This window comes from Psittacula echo (assembly GCF_963264785.1).
Source record: "Psittacula echo genome assembly, chromosome: 22".
Classification (NCBI taxonomy): domain Eukaryota; kingdom Metazoa; phylum Chordata; class Aves; order Psittaciformes; family Psittacidae; genus Psittacula; species Psittacula echo.
The window spans coordinates 2,017,329-2,036,602 of record NC_137758.1 but is presented as its reverse complement, the minus strand read 5'-3'; the positions used below and the strand labels follow the sequence as shown (position 1 = coordinate 2,036,602).

The window sequence follows — 19,274 nt, the reverse complement described above, 5'->3', positions numbered from 1 at the left end:
TACTAAACCCATCAAAATAAAAATATACCAGTCATGTATTATTATGAAGTGAGCCATGAACATACCATAAACCCTGGTACTACTTGTAGCTGCACAGATAAAGGTTAGACTGTTATTTTACTATTCTTACTAAGCTTACTGACCTCACACTCATAAAACAAAAGAACTCAGAAAAGCCACGCACATGGGAATCTCCATTGAAACAACAGCCTTGGAAAGCCTGGAGCTTTGGCTCTTTCTGATGTTTTATACAGGTCTCCACCCAGCATTTCACCAGTGCTGTAATTAGAGCAGAAGAGAAAATGCAGCCCCATCTTCTCAGAGGAAGGGTCTTGCATGGAACATGCGGTCACCTTATCTTAAAAATCCCCCTGATAATCCCTTTGTTTTAACATTAAAAACCTGCTACACAGAAACTCATTCGATTTAAAGCCTGCTGTTCAGAAAAAGCTCGAAATTGTGTTCAAAATTCTGGGCAGGCACCTGGCAAGAGATCAGATGGTTTTGCAAATGGACTCGGGCCATGTGGCTGCAAGAAGTAACAACACGAACAAGTTGTGCTGTTGTCATTACAGGTCACGCCACCTTTTCATGTTCTGGGAAGATAAAGGAAGAGGAAATACAAGCTCACGGATTTCAAGAATGAGAAAACACAGACATCTCTCTCTCAAGGACCTGAAGGAGTAAGATTAGAAATAAAGCAACTCCTCCCATAGGGCGTTTTGATTTGGATTCACCAGTTCTTGAACCTTCTCAATCTTTTCCTGGTATTCCACAGATTATGCTTAGATTTCAGAGCATGCTTCCAGTTATTAGGTGTGCCCCTCCACTCCCAGTTTCTATTTACAGTCCTGGGCCTTACAAACTTGTACTGTCTGATACGGGTGGCATGTTTGCTTTTTATTAAAAGAGCTCCATGTACTGCAAAGGAATTCACTCTACAGGGGAAAAAATAGACACTAAGCTGACCAGGATCTCAAAGGTGTGAATAAACCAGCTCTTTAAGTTCATCATTTTTGCTTTGAGAACAACACAGGCAAAGAAAGACACACACCTGGCAGAACTGATGCTGAAAATGAGTAAATCTGAGCTCCAAAGCAACATGGAATCCATTCATTAGCCATGAACAAAACTTGAATTCCCCTCCCAGCTTTCCATGGACTTCTAAGGGAAATAACAACTGCAGAGAAGCTGTTAGTTTGATTGAGATATATCCTCTGTTTCAGGGTATTTCTATGCTCCTTTGGATAAAGAAGAGTAATATTCAGATGATAAAATTTCAACACCAAATTCCTTTGGTTTCTACATCCCGTGGTACTTTTAAAAATCTCAGTCAGGGTAGATAAGGGGAAAGCAATGCAGAGAAATTAAGTTCTTTAAACATAAGTTAGCAATTTGCAAGTTCCTAATGCATTACATTAACACATTTGTGCTTTTGACAACTGCTGTAAAAACTCTCCCCAGAATAAAAAGAGTTCAGTTGGAGATGAACTGAAACATGCATAATAAATCCATTTTCCTTGCTGTCATAAGCAAAAGAATCTGTTAAACCTTCCTGATAAGAATCAGTTTGATTTCTAACCCAGCATTATTGGCATGTCTGCCAAACTGTCATTTTACTCAGCAGCTGAGCTGACCTACCCAGTCAGGTAATATATGCACCACATTGTGAGTGAAACAGTTGGATAAAAGTTAGCCCTTGAAATGTGTACATTTGATGAAGCTTTTTGTAGTTGAGATTTAGCCTCTAATAAAAAGTAAATCCATTAAAAACCTCCGCATTTAACTTCCTTACACATTATTAACAATTAAAATACAAGGGATGTATTCTGGAAATGCATCATTCTCCATTAGCTGACCAGTTTGGGTAGCACAGTACATAGAGGTATACCTCCACTGGAGTCAGAGGTTAAGTTAGCCCTCAGCTTGTTGGCTACTCCAACTACAGGAGGCAACTTGGAACCTATTCCTGTGAAAGAACTTGTGTAGCTGGAAATCCTCTTGGTGGAGGGTTTGTCAGTGCTGGGTGGTTTGGGCGTTCGTTTACAAATCCAAGGGTGCCTTAAAGCTTGACCCGGTGTCATGCGTGTGGAAGGATCCCAGCTGAGACATTCCTTCAAGAACTCTATGAACAAGGGATCATCACAACCTTTCAGTGCTGTCACCCAGTCTTTGTTCCCTGGAGCACCTCGGACTTTACCCCGGCGCGATCGACTCCCATTAAGGGTCACTCTTCCGTCTGCATGTGTAGTCACAGTGCAGTAGCGAGGATGACCCTTAGAGTTGATGAAGTTCTTGGCTCGCTTGGATTGATCCAAAAGCTTCTGAGGTGGCATTCCAAGAAGTTCCATCATACAAGCCAGTTGGTCTCCCTCATCCTCTCCAGGAAAGAGAGGGTATCCAGTCAGTAGCTCCACCAGAATACAGCCAAAACTCCACATATCTATGGGCATCCCATAGCGACTTCCCAAAATTACCTCTGGTGCCCGATAAAATCGAGACTGAATATATGTGTAGACTCTTTGGTGCTCGAAACAGCTGGACCCAAAATCTATAACCTTGATTCCACTTCTCCCTTGCTGTTTTAGGAGGATGTTTTCTGGCTTCAAGTCACAGTGTATGATTTTGTTTCTATAAAGGGCATCCAAACACTGCAGGATAGAGTGAGCAAACTTGCGTACCAGTTGGATACTGAAGCCCTGAAACTTATTTCTTTTAATCAGCTCATACAGGTTCATACTCAACAGTTCAAATGTCATACAGATGTGGTTCCGAAAGGTGAAGCTTTCCAGCATGTGGATAACATTCATACTGCCCGTTTTATCCTGCTTTTTCAGATGCTCCAGAATCCGGATTTCTTCTGCAGCTTGGCGATGGAATCTCTTCTCATTGCGCACCATCTTTAAGGCTAAGTGTTGGTGGAGTTTGTGGTCGTAGACTTTAGCAACTTGTCCAAAACTGCCCTTGCCAATGATTTTGAGGACTTCATACCTGTAAGCAAGATGGTCATGGGGCACATGAATGTAGCTGCCTTGTTCATCATCGTAGCCTCCATTGTTGGGACCACCGATTACCCCTTGCCTCTTTTTTGCAGCTGGACCCACAAAGTATATCTCAGAAAAATTAAATATCTCCTGCTGTTCATAAGCAGATAACTGATGTTTGTACTGTTTGACAGCTTGCTCTGGAGCTTGGGAAATGGCTTTATGTGCTTTTGAGGAACTACCACCACCTTTAGAAGTGCTTATGCTCTCTATACTTCTATCTTTTGTCAGGGAAGGAAGAGATCTTTCCAAACTAGTAATTCCCGTAGTCTGAAGAGTGCTACTCCTTCTGTTCCCAGAGTCCTCAAATAATTGCTCCACTTTGACCTGACTTCCAGTCAGAGAGTGATCCTTCATCCCAAGTTTGTTGCTAGAAACCTACAGATGAAAGAAAAAATAAAAGCTTTATTTTACCATTTAAAGCACAGACTGAGAATAAAATCAACACCATTAAAACATCAGCAGATTTTGCATTTCTATTAGGAACAAATGTAAAACGCCTGACCTAAACTCACTTGAGTTACAAGCATAGTTATAGAAGGGTACACAGAGAATGCAGCTTACTAAAACAAGCACCAACGTACTTTTAAGTCCATAAAGGGTAAACCCTGGACAGTCAAGACACTCCACAAGGACACAGTACCTATCTCTCCTAGCATGCTCACAGTCAGCAAACAGCCGGGGAGCAGCTATGTTTAGCTCTAACCGTGGGTGCAGCAAACACAACCAAGGACAGATGCAAGCTGCACCTGTCTGAAACATGCAACGTAACATCAATGCACAGGAATATTGCAGAGACAAGTGTGCCAGAGGAGACAAAGAAATGAGAGAGCAGGTGACATGAGCCTGGTAGCATTCTAGCTGAGTGAGGAGCAAAAGGGTGACAGAGCAAGATGAACCATACTCAAAACTAACTACGCGGGTTTTCTGTGAAGGGGAAATACCGTAATATCCACAACTCCTTCAAAATCACGAGAACTACACAAGTATCTTAAGACAGACTTTGAAAACCTGAGAACTCTTACTCCAACTTAGTTGACAGTAGTCTGTAACCACTGCCTCTTACCACCATATATTTAGCTATTTACATGTGAAATGAACATATAAAAGGCAAGAAAGCACTGTGAAATGATTCAAAAGTGTTATTTTTACAATCTAGTAAATGTTGGACTCCCTGGAGCTCCATTCCTTACTAGAACAGCAGTTATCCTCCTTTTCTATTCACTGATGCTCCATGCTGATCAGCAGCAGTGAGGTGTTGTCCCAGCCCATGCAACCCTGAAGAAGCCATGACTTAGAGTAGCAACATCTGTTTTCCATTTTGGCCTTTAATCTAAAAATAAAGACTTGAGGCACATGCCAACGCGAAGCCCTGAAAACCAAAATAACTACAGAGGAATCGAGCAAAAAATATAAATAAACCTGCAGATCCACAGCAATAAAACCAAATTCCTTTTTAGTTACATACAATCCAACATCTCGGCACAGTCAGTAAATAAGGGAAGTGAATGTTCTTGCCAAAAACAACTACACACGTCTCTTAAAGAGTCTGTTTGTTGGTGCTGCCTTGAAATGTTAACTCTTGCTCGCAAGCCGTCAAAAACTGGCATTTCCTGCAGAAGTCAGTCCTTATCAGTGGCGAGTAGGGGCTGTTGGATATATCCTACCAATTGCACTACTGTGGGTCCTATCAACCCCCAAAATACAGTGCACTGGGAGGGACACGCCTTTCCAGAAAGCCTGAAACACAAAAACAAAGCCCAACCCTGGTAGCTTCGAATAAACGCCTTTCTCTCAGAGCCTGGCTGAACCTGTGAGATAAGAATGACATGTGCAGAACTGCCTAAAAGACTACTTAGTCCAGCAGACTCCAACAGGGACTTCAGAGATAAACATAAGCCCAGAATAAGGTTCACACTTGTTTGTTTTCATGGAGGGGACAGGAGAGAAGGGGAAAAACAAACCAAAACAAGCCTGCCCCATAGCAGAAGTCCAAAACATGGTGTTAACAGTCTGAATGTCACCAGTTGTAGCAACATGATGACGTGACCTTGCAATCAGTACTACATCAGCAACTACTGTTGCTAATGCTGCTGTCTGTAGCAAACATTTGGTACCTTTGAATCCCTAAATAAGGAAGGGATTCATAATTCCATTTGTCCTGGAACTATTTCTTAATGAAGAAACTACAGCTTTGGATCTCAAACCCAACTCAACAGGCATTCAAGCAGCGAGAACTCCATTTTCATCCTCAGAGGACCAAAATCATTTGCCACGTGACAATGAGACACAAATATAGATCAGCCTTAACTTGAACTCAGAAGAGCTACACTCAAAGTCAGATGACTTCTGGGGAACACGAGCTTTCTTTCAACAGCTTCTTTTTACAAATCACAGGCTGCACGGGTTTTGTTTTATTGATAAAGTGCTATTTGCAGCCAAGAAATTCAACTGACAAAGAAGATTTTCACATACTTATAGAAGTATTTTAACTGAGAAAGAAACATTTAACCCAGTTCCCACGCAACTGGTTTTGCACAAATGCACCTGAATTAAACTGAATTAAAGCCATGTACTCTCAAAGCAGAGATATTTGTGTTCTTTTATAGCTAAGATGAAAAGAATGTACAGCTGCAGACATCAGAACCCTTGAATTGTCGTGGAACATTACATTGTAATAACAAAATCTTGCATGAAGGAAAACAAATTTCACTTCTTTCCAGATATTTTCTCATTGAAATCGTGAGCATCACGATGTTCATTCCTGCACACTTCATCTCAGTTCTTGCTCACAAGATACCACTGGGGTTGTATTTTTTTGATGTGTCATCATGGCCAAACTAAGCACTTTATAATCCTTAATCTTGCCTTAAAAAGTAAACAGGCTTGATGGACAAAATACAGATGAAGTGTGGGAAACACAATATTCATAGAGTTCTATTTGTATTTAACTGGATAGCTCCATTCCGTTTTCTGTTTGAACAACTCAAGTTACACTACGACTTAAAACCTGCAGTTTAAGAGCTGCCATGTCCCTGCAAAAAACCCCAAACCACCCACTGCTCTTCAAACTCCACTACTCAACAAACCTCTGCTTCCTCTATTCTCTCTCAATATTGCCAAAAGGGAAAACACAAACCCATGCTACTGAGTTTGCCCAGTGAAAGGCATGGACCAAGCTAATTAATATCTGCTACAGTAAATTCCCACAATGTGATGATCTTCAAATGCATCTTACTCAGTGAAGTGTCTATTTTCACTTCTTAGAAAGTGGTTTTTTTTTAAGCTCAAGCTCCTTCACTTCTGCCAGAATTCAACAAGAGCCAGATCACGTTTAGAAAGCATATAAAGGTCAGATCACTGTACAGCTAAACATGAGCACGACTGCTCAGCTGAAAGGAAAGATCTCGTAACTCCACATCTGCTGAGAAAACAGTATGCTTATGAAGAAGTACATTAACACCTTCACTCCATAAACAGCTATTTTTCTAGCAAGCAAAGCAGCAGATAATGGCAAAGTTTTCAGAGAAGAAAGATACTTTTGTAAGATGTTTGGCAGCCATGCAAACCCACGCTGCTCCTCCTGCTGTTCCCAAGTACTTATCTCCCTGCATTTTCATGAGGGAAGCTAAAATGGAACCGTGTAAGAGGTAAAACAAAGCATCTGTGGATTTACATACTTACCAACATGCAAGGTGACATGGCACAATGCTTCAACGTTCTGGAAAGCAACTTTCTTGATTACAACAGGCTGAGGATAGTAAGATATGATTTCTAAAGCTGCCTAGCAAGCTCTATGTTGAACACAATATCATTTCTATGCTTAGTAAAAGCAACAAGCGATCATCTTAATAAGCTATTACAAAGCTGCACGCTCCGCTTAGATTTATTCTTTGTAGGGAGACATCTAACTCCTTGACAGCTCTCACTTCCACACACCACAACGTGAAGACCCAGACAGCTTTAAAATACTCACATTAGCTCTTGCCAGGGAAGGAAGTCCTGAGGGGCTGTGTTCTTCATTTGTAGCCTCTTGGTACCTAATTTGATCTATCCTCATGTAGGAGTCATACAATCCATCTCCAAACCTGGCTGCAAACATCCCACACACGAGCCAGTTAGTCACAACAATTCACAGCTATACAGACAAAGCTGAAATGTGTCTCAGCACATTTCAGGCTGTAAAATCATCAGTTCTTGTTCATTTAATAAACGACATTTAGGATTTAACTGTGGTTTAATACCACAGCAGAATGCAAAGCTCCTGGAAAACCTTAATTTTTGACTCTCTTAATTTAGAGCCTCTTTAAAAATCAGCTTTTGCACTGCAAATATACCTTTAATAAACACCAACAGACACATTCCCATTTTCCCTTAAGTAGGATAATCCCGAACTGGCCTCATGGAGAGGGACAACCGAAAACGAGCCTAACTTGAATACTTGATAGGACTATCCTTTAAAGTAGGTTACCCACTGAAAGCGATAGGTGGGAATTACAGTTAGATCTGCTGCCGGGGTGTGTGTGTGTGTGTGTGAAACAAAACGTTCGTGTGCCCGTTTGCACCGTAACTGCGGAACAAACACCGTTCAAGAACCGAGAAATGCAGCTTTTAATGCTGCTGGCTCCGCACCGCTCTTTGCCAACGGAAGAAGCCCCGGCAGGTGCGGCCTGACCCGGCCTTCCCCGAGGCCTCGCTCTCCGCGGGACCCCAGCACCGGGTAGGGCCCGGCGGCCGCCTCAGCCTTCTCCCACCCCGCCCGGCCCCGCGGCCGCCTCACCTGCACCGAGGGGCGCCTCCGGCTTCCTGCCCAGCAGCATGGTGGCGGGAGGGGAGCGGCCCCCATCCCCCGCCGGGCCCGCGTTCCGCCGACCAGCACTGCCACGGCGGCCGCGAGGCTCCGGCGAGGCCGCGGCCGCCCGCCCGCCACCGGCCCGGCAGTTGCCAAGGAAACCGCCCCCCTCACCCGCCGCCGGACGGCGCCTGCGCGATGGCGGCGCGGGGGAGGCGGGAGGAGCGGGCCGGGAGCGGGGCTCGGCCGCCCGCGGCGCTCCGCCTGCCCGGGGCAGCGGTCCCCTCACCGGATAACCACGTTACGTTGTGAACCCGTGCTCAGCCCGTCCGCCTTCCATCGCCCGCTTCTCGTCCCGCTGCCGCTCAGCGCGGCTCTCGGTGCTCCCCCGCCTCAGGAGGCGCCACACGGCAAAGCCCAAGCGTGGGGGAAGAGGCCCGGTTAGGGCTGAACCCGCAGCACCCGCGGGCTCCGGAGGGCACTTCGGCCCCGGGAGCGGTGTGTCCGGTCTCGGCGGAGCCCGCGGGGGAAGCGGTTTCCACCCGGACGCTTTAGTCCGGCGGGACCATGGTGGCTGCCGCGGCCTGAGGGGAGCGCGGTGCCGGCGGGGCTCGGGCCCGCCATGTTCTCCAGGGCGTTCCGGGTGAGATCCAACACCGCCATCAAGGGGTCCGATCGGTGAGTGCCGAGGGGGGACGCCTGGAGCCCGCGCTCCGCTGCGGAGAGCGGCTCAGGCCCGCCTCCCGCGCTAGGCCCGTCCCGGTGCTCCGTGGGCCCAGTCTGACATGGCCCCGGCTTGGGGCGGCTCAGCGCCCGTAGAGCGGCGGCTGCCGTCGGCTTGAGCTTGTGGTAGATACGGAGCGGCGCTCTGAATCCGAACTGTACCCTTCGCTTGAAGGTGCTAATGTAATTAAATGAGATTTAAGTTAATTATGTCGAGGCCTAGCTGGTCCTTCCCTTCTGCGTTCCGTGTAGTGATGGTGTCTGACTTGCTGGTCTCTTAAATTCACTTGATACATCTATGAATGGCTACACAAACCCACCTTGTGCTGCTCACCACGTCTTAAACATCAATTAAAATGGGGGCGGAGGGAGAATTCCAGCTGTTCCTCCATGCTGTAGGTGACAGAGCCAGGATGAGCAAGTCCAGCACTGCCAAATCTCTGCTCAGAGCAGTAATGAAATCACAGCAGGAAACAGGGGCAAAGACAGCAACAGGAGATGTTGGCAGGTCATAGAATCATAGATTGGAATTGGATTGGAAGGGACCTGAAAGCTCATCCAGTTCCAACCCCCTGCCACAGGCAGGGACACCTTCCACTAGAGCAGTTGCTCACTGTTTAACATCGAATACAAGCAGAGCGAACATATTTGGCCTTTTCCCAGTATTATTCCAGCTATCTCCTTTGTAAACCCAAACACAAATGCTTCAAATTATCCTATGTGAAAAAGTGGGAATCTCATGAACAGCCAACAAAACAGGAACGACTGTTCTAAGAGTTATTTTGAGTCCAGGCTGCTTGGTAACACGTTTGTGATTTTATCATTACAGGAGAAAACTACGAGCTGATGTTGCAGCAGCTTTTCCTAACCTTAGTGCTGAACAATTGGCTGAGTTTATTCCAAACAAGGAAGAGCTTAATGTCATCAAAATATACTGTCACAAAGGGGAGGCCGTCACTGTTTACATGAATAACAAGAACCCAATACTGTTTGAAATCGAGAAAGCTCTGTATCCAACAGGTATGGGGAGTGGACTAGAAAAATCCTCCCTCTTTACTTACTGGGCACCAGCCTTTCCGCAAAAGATTTCCTTGCATCTGTCTTAAGTACTTATCCTATAATATCAGTATATTTCATAGCTTTCAGTGCATTTATTCTAGCAACACCTTTGCAAAATTAGTAGCATTTCTGGATTCTTTTTGCAAAGGGAAATTGATCCGATTTGAGGTTAGAAACCAGGACACAAGTCTTAGTTTGGCATCTTGCCCCCGCTTTGCTCTCTTTTGTCCACTGCAGTTCTCCCCTCCTGGAGTAGCAGTTTAGTTCAAAGTGTCCTTGACTTAAGGAAAATGATGCAAACGTGTATCTATATCCTTTATAATAATTCTCAGGAGCTTGAATGAACAAGCAGTTGAATTTTCTCCATCACTTCTATTAACTGTAGAATCGCTCTGACTTCAGTTTTCTTGATTGCCGAAGTAACTGGGGAGTGTTTAGTTGTGGTTAATATTGTACTGCTTGAAGATGGGAAGAAGCAACAGCTAGAGAAGTTTTTAATGATGTATCTTTGAATCTGGTTCTGTTTTGGGACAGTGTACACCCTGTGGGTCTACCCAGATCTTCTCCCTGCTTTCTCGACATGGCCCCCTGTGCTACAAAAACTAGCAGGAGGAGCAGGTAAGAGGACTAGAAGTTTGCCACAGTGCACGGGTAAAAGGAGTTGCCTTCAGGGCTTTTTTGATGTTATCTTTCCCAGTGGCAAAAATGAACTTGAAACAAAAAAGGATAAAGAATAAGCACTCAAAAGTAATTCATGGTGGTGACCTAAAAAGGGAAATTAAATGAGCTGTAAAACAGCTTGTGGATGAAACAAAGTAGGTTAAGCTGTTTAAATGCACTGTTCCATGTGGGAGTGTCAGATCTGAAGATACCTCCTCAGGGTGATGAGCAATGCTGAGCTGGGACACAGAACTGCCTTTGTCATTGGTCTTTTCTATTACTTCCCGTGAGCAGCTGAGTTACTTTGCTGCCACCCTGCTTTCTGTCAGTTCAGAGATGAACTAGCTTATCCTGTGGATAAAAAGCAAGTTTATATTGGAGCCTGAAGTTGTAATCACTGTCAAGTAAACAGTGCTTGTGCAGGTGATGTTGAATTTGAATTCCTGGATTTCTGGCTCTACCACCTAATTATGGATCAAGGCTAACAAGAAAGGAGTTTATTTTCTGGAACCTGCTTTGGATACATTTCAGCTTTATAAGAATCAGGTCTTTACAAACTTTAAATTGCTGAACTGCTCAACCAGAAAAAGATTAAATTGCAGCTGCTGCAGCCTTAGGCTGGAAACAGAAGTGTATGTTGGAAGAAATGTCTTTTTTTCATTACACAGGATCTAAAGGAGAACTCGAGTCCCTCTGCTTTTGGGGAAATAAAGTGCTTGAATGTGTAGCTATGATAGACATCAGAGCAAGCCTTGCTGCTGACTTGTAGTGACCTAGTTTCTGGGAAGGGGAGGGAAGTCTTACTAATGGGAGAAGGAGGTTGATAAAAGAGGGCTGCAGGTCATTTATCTCCCATGGCAACCGGGCCACCTCTGGGTATGATGCAAAGATAAGAAGCTGGCCAGTGACAATGGCCAACAAAAGGAGAGGTAGAGGCATACCACAGAAAAAAAAAGAGGAGTAAAGACTGTCCAGTGCTGCAGACATGGAGAGAAGGAACAGATTTAGGGAGCATTCAGTCACAAAGAGAAGCAAGGTAGTGCAATTTGTGATATGTGTTCTGTGAGTTCAAATACCTACTGTCTGTCCTGGTTATTTCCATAATACACACATCTGACTTACCTTGTCACGTTAAGGTCTTTGTGTGATTTCTGTCCTCAGGGATGTGGATACTTGCTTGCAGTTGCAGGATTCGTTCTAGATTTGCTGAAAGTAGTTGTGACAGTGAATGAGAGGAAAAATATTTTTGGCTTCTTCAGCATAGGCATAAAATCTATGATGCTGAGAAAGAAAAAGTGAAATGCCTTCAAAACCAAACTATGGAACACAGGTCAGTCTCTGAGACAGCAGGCTCTAAACAACTGAAGCTGCTGTGAGGGAGAGCAGAAGCTTTTTGTATAGTTCTGTGATGATGTGATGCCACATGTGCAACAAGTTAAACTGTTTACTTACATGCCACTCTATTCGTCCCAGGTATGAAAGCAGGAAGCACAGTAGAAGGGGTAGTGTTTCTGTCCAGATTAGCGAGGAGATGGTTAAGGCTTCTTCCTCCTGCTGAGGAGAATTCCCAGCTGAGTGTAGCTATTGTGTGAGATCAGGAGGGCTGGGTCACTAGTGGGAAATTTTAGGCAATTTTCTCCTCAAGGGAAGAGCTGCTGGGATAACCTGCCCTTGGGACAGGGCTGAATAAATGGGTAGTTTGAGACACATCTCATACTTCCCTGTTCCACAGGTTTTTTGGATGTGCCCAGCAGCCTTGTGAATTGGATCTCCCTTACTCCACAGGGTGATAGCAAGAAGTGCTGCCTTACTAGGAGAAAGTAGTAGCTGTAGCTGGCATGTGCTCAGCTATTAAAAGGCTTGGATTTTTGCTGAGTAACAGGAGGGATGGGGGTGGAGGACTTTCATTGAGAAATGGATGTGCTTTATTCTTCAGATCTGATGCTGCCAGGAGTGGTAGTGCCACCTTCTGGCTTTCCTCAGGTAGAGCGGGGCACGCTCTGTGCTGTCACTCTTTTGGGAAACAGGTACGGAGGATTCCTTCTTCATGTCTTTGCTTAGAAACTAAACATGAAATGAAGCTATTTCTTTTACAGGGAGACTGGGGGAATTTGAGGAAATCAAAGCAGAATGGTTCTCATGCGTTTGGTGCTCTGTACACTGGAAAATAGAGCAGAAAATGAAATCCACTTAAGTTTCTGCGTTAGGATACATTTGAGCCCAGGTAGACAGCTTTGAAAACTGGTTCTTTTGGACCTGTGGGGGCACAAGTGGTAGATTTCTTTTGAAACAGTAACTTTTTAAACAAAAGATTGTGTTCTACACAGTTGTCTTTGCATCAGTGAAGAAATTCAGAGTGAGGGAACTGTGCTAAAGCTGCTGGGGTTTTCCCCCATGATAGTCTCTTTTGGCAGTGCATATGCTTCTTGTATTTTGTTAAGGTAAAGAATGTGTCGCTGCACAACTTTAAGTTCAGTATCACAGCTGCATGTATCCTTGGGATTCTTTGGAAGACTTCACATCCCAGAAAGATAACCACAAAATACCTAGATGCTTTAAAAATAGTGGCTTGTAAAGACAGTGTAAAAGAGATTCAGTATATCACAATGGCACAGGCTGTCTCTGTCCAAGTTGCACAGTGTATTTGTGCTGTCCTGCTGTAATACTCCCTTCTTTTTCCCAGAGCTCCAGTAGCAGTTGGAGTTGCCACTATGTCCACTGCAGAGATGCTGGCTGCTGGAATGAAAGGAAAGGGCTTTGCTGTCTTGCATACTTACATGGATCACCTCTGGTGAGTATATTGCCAGGCATTTGGTGAAATACGTAACAAATCTCATCAAAACCTATGCCCCAGGAAGCTTAAATCTGTCTGTTCAACATGTTGAGTCATCTGGGTACAGTTTATGACCATTACTAATGTTTCAGCCACATGGTTTTGGTGGCCGCAGTTTTCTTACAGAAGCAGTTGTCTGTCCTGACGTCTATCCATTGTATATCAGTTCCTTCAACCTGAGTATAATTATTATGGAAATGAAGCTGGAACATCCCTGTTAGATATTCTGATATTAGAAAATCATATTGTTCTAGAAAAAGTGAATTTTGAATCTTTTTTGCTTAAAAATGGTTATCTCTGCCAGTGTCACCTAAATAAATGAGTTGCTCTGCATTTGGATTCAGCTGTTCTGCTCAGTTTTAAATTAACATTCATGTGCAGAACATAGAAATTATGGAGGAAGAGGAGTTAAAAATAAATTATATAGTTTTGAGAATGCAGAAAAAGATCCATGCAGCTGCCAGTGCATTTTATCAGGCTGACATTTGTTCATTGTCCTATGGGTTTCAAAGCAGTACACAGGAAGCTATGTTATATTTTCTCTTCCTTTTATAGGGAATATGGTGACAAATCTAATCCTCCTACCTTAGCTCCCTTGGTAACAGATTCTGCTGAAAAGGAGAGTGCTGAAGATGAAGAGGTGGTGGGGAAGGAGCCTGTCATCAGCCTATCCACTGATTCGTTGCAGCAGATGAATGTTGGTGATTTGAGCCTGCAGGAGCGAGACAGTTGTGCAATACTGATGGGAAAGGAGGAGCTTGATGAGAACAGGGCTGCAGAAACAGCTGAAGATGCCAGTACAGAGGGTCTGCAGGAACCTGAAGGCAGTAGGACTCCACAAGGTATTTTTGCATACACATGAAACCAAACTGTGCCCCTTTAGTTTGCTGAAGCCCATACCCACGGTCTAGATTATTGTGCATTCTAGATAGCTCACTGTGAGAATGAGGTAGAGACAATTCTGTGGGTCTGAAAGACAGTCTGGAAGAGCTGAGTGCTGTGTTCTGAAAGACACAGTACTCACGGCTTGCTTGTCCTTTTTTTCCTTCCCTGCAGAGCAAATGGATGCATTATTTAATCAGTGCTTTTTCCATGCCTTAAAGTGCAAGGTAAAGAAGTCAGATCTTCCTCTGCTCACCAGCACATTTCTACGCAGCCATATGTTCTCATGCTGGTATGTGGTAAGATTTGCATGCTGGGTTCTTGTCTTTCAAACTGTGGAGATCAAGTGTGAATATTTAGGATGAAGTTTTTGACTCAAAAGTAAAACTCAGTCGTTCTATAAGGTTATCTGAGATTATGCTCACTTCTTACTCTGATGTAAAGATGGTCCAGACCAGGATATGCACTTGGTAGCTAACTGGAGTTGGCTGACACTTGTTTCTGGATTGCTTAGTCACTTAAATGGCTGTTTGCCTACCCACAGAAATGTCAGCACTAGTTTCACTCATCATGTTCTATTTAGTAGCGTGTTTGAAGTAGTTCTTTCTCTGATTTGTATTTCTGCTGTTAAGAAACTTTTAGCATAAGTAGCAAGATTTAAGAAGAAATGGAAGGTGACTTGTAACTAAAGATCTTTTAAAAAATCCATTTATAGCCCTGCTGGACAACAATTGGACATAAAGAAATCAAGCTATAAGAAGGTGAGATTTTTCTGGCTGGTTAAAGCAAGTGACATCAAGGCAGTCAGAAATACATGGAAAAGGGATTTAAAATGCTTGACTCCACGTTTCTGATTGTTACTTCCTTCAGTTCTCTAAATTCCTGCAATATATGCAGCACCAGAAGATCTTACAAGTGAAGGAGCTGAGCAAAGGTGTCGAGAGCATCGTGGAAGTGGACTGGAAACATCCAGAGTATGTAGAATATCATAGTTTTTTAAAGAGTTGGTAATCTGAATCAAAGTCAAATATGCGTAGAATAGCTGGACAGATTTACTTTTCCCCCAACATCTAGGGTTTTACTCAGAGTGAAAAGTGTTTAATATCACCTGAGTGAAGACACTTACTTGTATGTACATTTGAAATATATACAAGGACAAATAGAGTGATTGTAGCTAATGCTTCAAAACGCTGTTCATCATGTCCTTTAACCCACAAACACAGCCCCCCCCCGCAGTAGAATGCATCTGGGGGCACTATGCAATACATTGTTAGGTTTTATCTTTCTAGTGAAATGGAAGCATGAAGTTTCAATCCCCTTACACCAAATAATTCTTGTTTCAGTGTTAAAGCATTTGCAGTTCCTGAAGGATGTTCTTCTGCCTCTGCTGCTCATGACAGCAAGAGTGAAGACAGAGAACAAGTGTACCATGCTCCTGAAATCATTCCACTTTATGGGGTACCAACAAAAATGATCCCACTCTTTCAGGAATCTGGACACAAGTAAGCACTGGACAAGTCCAACAAAACCATTGTTACATGAAGAGAGATACTAACAGATCCATGCTGTTACCATGTTGTTAGCCCTCATGGGGAGGGCTGTCAGGAAAGGTGATGGGAATCAAGGATATATTCATTGTTTCACAAACGGAAGACAGACAAGAGGCTGTGACAGCTGCCTTCAGCGAGTACTCACATTACTTCTTCCACAGTTTAAGGGGGTGATAAGTGTCAAAATTGATACATTTTACTTGGATTGTATGAATTTGCCATTGGATAAGGCATATTCTACCCTCCCACGTTATGGTTTACTTAAAAGGGGATGCCCAGATAATTTAAAGAACTCACTTGTCTTCTTGTTTCCTAACCTTGTCTGTTTGATTTAGTGTAGATAGCACTCAGCAGCAGCCTTTCTTCAACTTAAGCACTTTAGTACAAGTTACCCACAGTCCCCTCAAGTCAGGGGTGCTGTTAGGCTCATCCTCCCAAAGTAGGCTCCCAGAAGCAAGGGGCTGAGAGTCTCTGTAATTACTGTGAACCTTTTATCAGGTGTATGGCAACCAAGGTGTAACAAGAAATCACGCCCTAACTGATGTATTTCAGTACTGAGCTGTTGTTACCAAATGTTGTTGGGGTAGTTGCTGTCTTCTTAGTGACAGAACCCAACACCTAACTACTTAAGAAGTTTTCTTTTTCTTTAGAAAAGGCAGCATCCTCTCAAGCAGTGAGGTGAGAAACATCATTATTAACTATGTGAAGGCTAATGAGTTGGTGGATGAAACAAACAAAAAGTAAGTAGACATGGAATTTGACCTGCGCTGCTTCCACAGGGAATGCTGAAGTGGGAGTTAAAACATGAACTGCTTTGCTTCTAATGCTTGTTGTTGTTTTGTAGCTTTGTAAAGGTGAATGCCATTCTGTGTGACTGCCTGTTAGATAAATCGGAGCAAGATGAAATCTCACACCTTAAATGGGATGACCTCTTGAGCAGGTGACTGTTTTCCCAATGTGGTGTTTATGTATTATGCAGATCTATTGCATGCACCTCAAAGCCATGTGCTACTGGAGCTACCTAACTTGTAGCTTCCTACTGGTAATACAAGAAAGTACTCAGAGACCTTCACTCAGAGGCTTTCTTAATCTTCACCATTTAACAAGCATTTAGCATTAACTGTTGTTAGTTTTCTGTTTATCTGCTAACCACCAATCAGAGAAAACTTCCTAATCAAACAGTGCCTGGTTCTGTGTATGATCGTATTCATATTTATAAAGCCATCCTTTGGAAGAGATGGCTGAACATGCCGTTTTCAGGCAATGGAAGTCATCCTGCTCTTTATGTATCACACAACTTCTGTGTTTATGACCTAAACCCACCTTCTAGATCAAAGAGGCCCTAGTATCTGACACAAGACCATTGTTCCCACACACTGAGAAAGTTGACCTCAATATCCCCAATGTCTTACTTGCCTTGTGCTTCCTGATCACACAATGCTTTGGAGGCACTTCCAGCAGCTTTCTTGATTTCTGAAGCCAAGTTTGCTCAGGGGACAGTAGCACAGCTAATGCTGAATTTTAAACTGAAGTTGCTTCACTCATCTGTGAAAAATACAACTGAGCAATAGCTTAAAAATAAAATTAAAGAGGATTTTCTGCTGCAGCAGAAAAGCATTGGTGATACCAGCCTTGCTGTACTGTGTGACCTAACTGAATGTATAAACTGTGTTCAGGTGCCTTGAACGACTACAGCCCTTGCACCAGGTGACATTTTTTGGACAAGAACCTATTGTGAGGAAGGGAAACATTGAGCCCATTGACATAACCATAGCACAGAGATCATCAAATAAGAAGGTAAAAAAGAGCTAAAATGAGGGGGTTTGAGCAAAGCCCAGATTGTGAGAGCATCTTGGCAGCTCCTTTATCTTGGGGTGAATGAGCCATGACTTGCTGCATACAGTGATATTTGCAATCATTATTAAAACCTATAGGTGACAATAATCAAGAACCTTGAGCTGTATGGACTAGACCCACAGTGTGTGGCCAACATTCTGCAGCAGAAAGTACAAGCCAGTGCCACCATCACCCCCATACCAGGAACAAAAGACAGAGTTCAGGTCCAGATCCAAGGCAACCAAATCCATCATCTGGCCAAGATGCTGCTGGGTAAGTAGGTTCAGGAACTGGGCTGGGACTGAGCTCTGAGTATTTACCTGAGCTCTTGATTGTGTTGCAGAAGAATACCAGCTACCTTGGAAATACATTCGAGGCCTTGAGAAGGCTCCAAAGCTTGGCCGGAAGAAGTAAGAGGGAAAATCTACTGTAAGAATTACTCAGATCTCATTATTTATACAAGTGTTCTGCCAACAAATCCAGGCTAATGGAGAGGCCCTCATCATTCAGAAATGGAGGTTTACAAGGTCTAAGATTCACCCCAATATTAATACTGCTCCAACTGTTCATTTTTCATAAAATAAAAGACTGAATAAACTCCGTGGCGTTATTCCTTCCCATTTATTTTCTGGAAGTTCCTAATGGTGCACTGGTTTTCTGGCTATTTAACATCTTTGGTGTGCATCTTTTAGCAAAGGTGTGGTAGTGGAACCTCCACTGAAATGAAAGCAAAGTACAGTCCAATGAATTGTCCTGCAGCAGGCCAGTGTGTTCTGCCATCGATGGTGTATTTCAGAAGTAAAACCCATTTGGTTTTAGATTTTAGCCTTTTAAACATTGCCAGGTATTAATATCAGAAACTTAAGCTCTGTGAATTAACTCCCTTAGCTGTAATTTTATGGTTTGCATTAATTTTATATACATATAAGCATATTTTAATGTACAACATCAACTGCGATTTGTCACAGGTAGCAGGTCTGTCAAATCTAGATAAAATAGAAGATGAGTGGAACACTTGGGTCAGGTTGCACAGGGGTGGATGTTCTGTACCTCTTTAGCTGAAGCTTCAGCACTTCACAGTAGGGTTAAGAAAGATTCCTCTATTTCGCCTTTAGACTTAACACATGAAAGTTCCTTAGGAGGGCGCCAGAAAAAGAAGTTAGAGACTCCTCTCATTACTGACAGTTTTATTATCGTTGTCTTTTACACTGTCTGCATATGAACAAGGAGTTTCAGAACCTTCAAAAGAAGCTGGAAGTGAGACATTTTTTGATAAAAATGCCATAGAATTACTAGGGGAGTAGTAAAAATAAATTACAGCATTGCAAAATGCATCTCACTTTGCCATAGAAGCTTTGCTGGTCCATTCTATACACAGTATTTTACATGGTTTACAAGAGACATGAAAAATAAACTCACACCAACTAGGCAAGACAAGATGCTAAACCAAAGGCACTGCCAACAGGAGTTTGCGCTTCAGGGGGCTGATACTTCCATCCTAAACACAGAGAGTTTGAGTTTCCAGATCTACTGATTCTTCAGATGCCCCCGTATCTTGAAAAACCAAAAGAAACAGCCCTCCCTGCAGGAGGTTTTGAGCAGCATTCACAGTAATTGCATAAGAAGCCATGCCTTCTACAGAGACATGCTGGATTCCAGGAAGGGAGAGGGGAGCAGTCACCAAAACTCAACAACAAAAGGGGAAAGCTTTGCAACTTTTAGCCAGAAAGGTTTAAGGGATTTAAAACTAAGCATCTGGATCTTACTTCTCAGAACCAATGGCAGTTTTTACAGTGTTCTTGCTCTGGACTGAACAGAAGTATTTATACGGTGCTTTGAAACTCAAAGCACTCCATCAGTGATACTCAAATTACCTCACAAGTGCACAGTGAAGT

The 19,274-nt window shown here is 43.3% G+C and overlaps 2 protein-coding genes across 2 annotated transcripts; one reads left to right on the top strand and one right to left on the bottom strand.

Moving 5' to 3' along the window:
• Positions 1 to 1,294: 1,294 nt before the first annotated feature.
• On the bottom strand, positions 1,295 to 8,002 carry DYRK3 (dual specificity tyrosine phosphorylation regulated kinase 3). The gene is made up of 3 exons (XM_080632768.1): positions 7,825 to 8,002; positions 7,021 to 7,136; positions 1,295 to 3,422 (listed from the first exon to the last, which is right to left on the bottom strand). Exons 1-3 carry the CDS (start codon positions 7,862 to 7,864, stop codon positions 1,851 to 1,853), a joined length of 1,728 nt encoding a protein of 575 aa, XP_080488894.1. The 5' UTR covers positions 7,865 to 8,002; the 3' UTR covers positions 1,295 to 1,850.
• A 58-nt stretch (positions 8,003 to 8,060) lies between these two features.
• EIF2D (eukaryotic translation initiation factor 2D) lies at positions 8,061 to 17,959 on the top strand. The gene is made up of 15 exons (XM_080632767.1): positions 8,061 to 8,514; positions 9,389 to 9,579; positions 10,153 to 10,236; positions 12,215 to 12,305; positions 12,962 to 13,069; positions 13,667 to 13,953; positions 14,168 to 14,285; positions 14,709 to 14,754; positions 14,864 to 14,967; positions 15,337 to 15,495; positions 16,194 to 16,283; positions 16,388 to 16,483; positions 17,220 to 17,340; positions 17,478 to 17,652; positions 17,723 to 17,959. Exons 1-15 carry the CDS (start codon positions 8,459 to 8,461, stop codon positions 17,791 to 17,793), a joined length of 1,797 nt encoding a protein of 598 aa, XP_080488893.1. The 5' UTR covers positions 8,061 to 8,458; the 3' UTR covers positions 17,794 to 17,959.
• Positions 17,960 to 19,274: the final 1,315 nt, after the last annotated feature.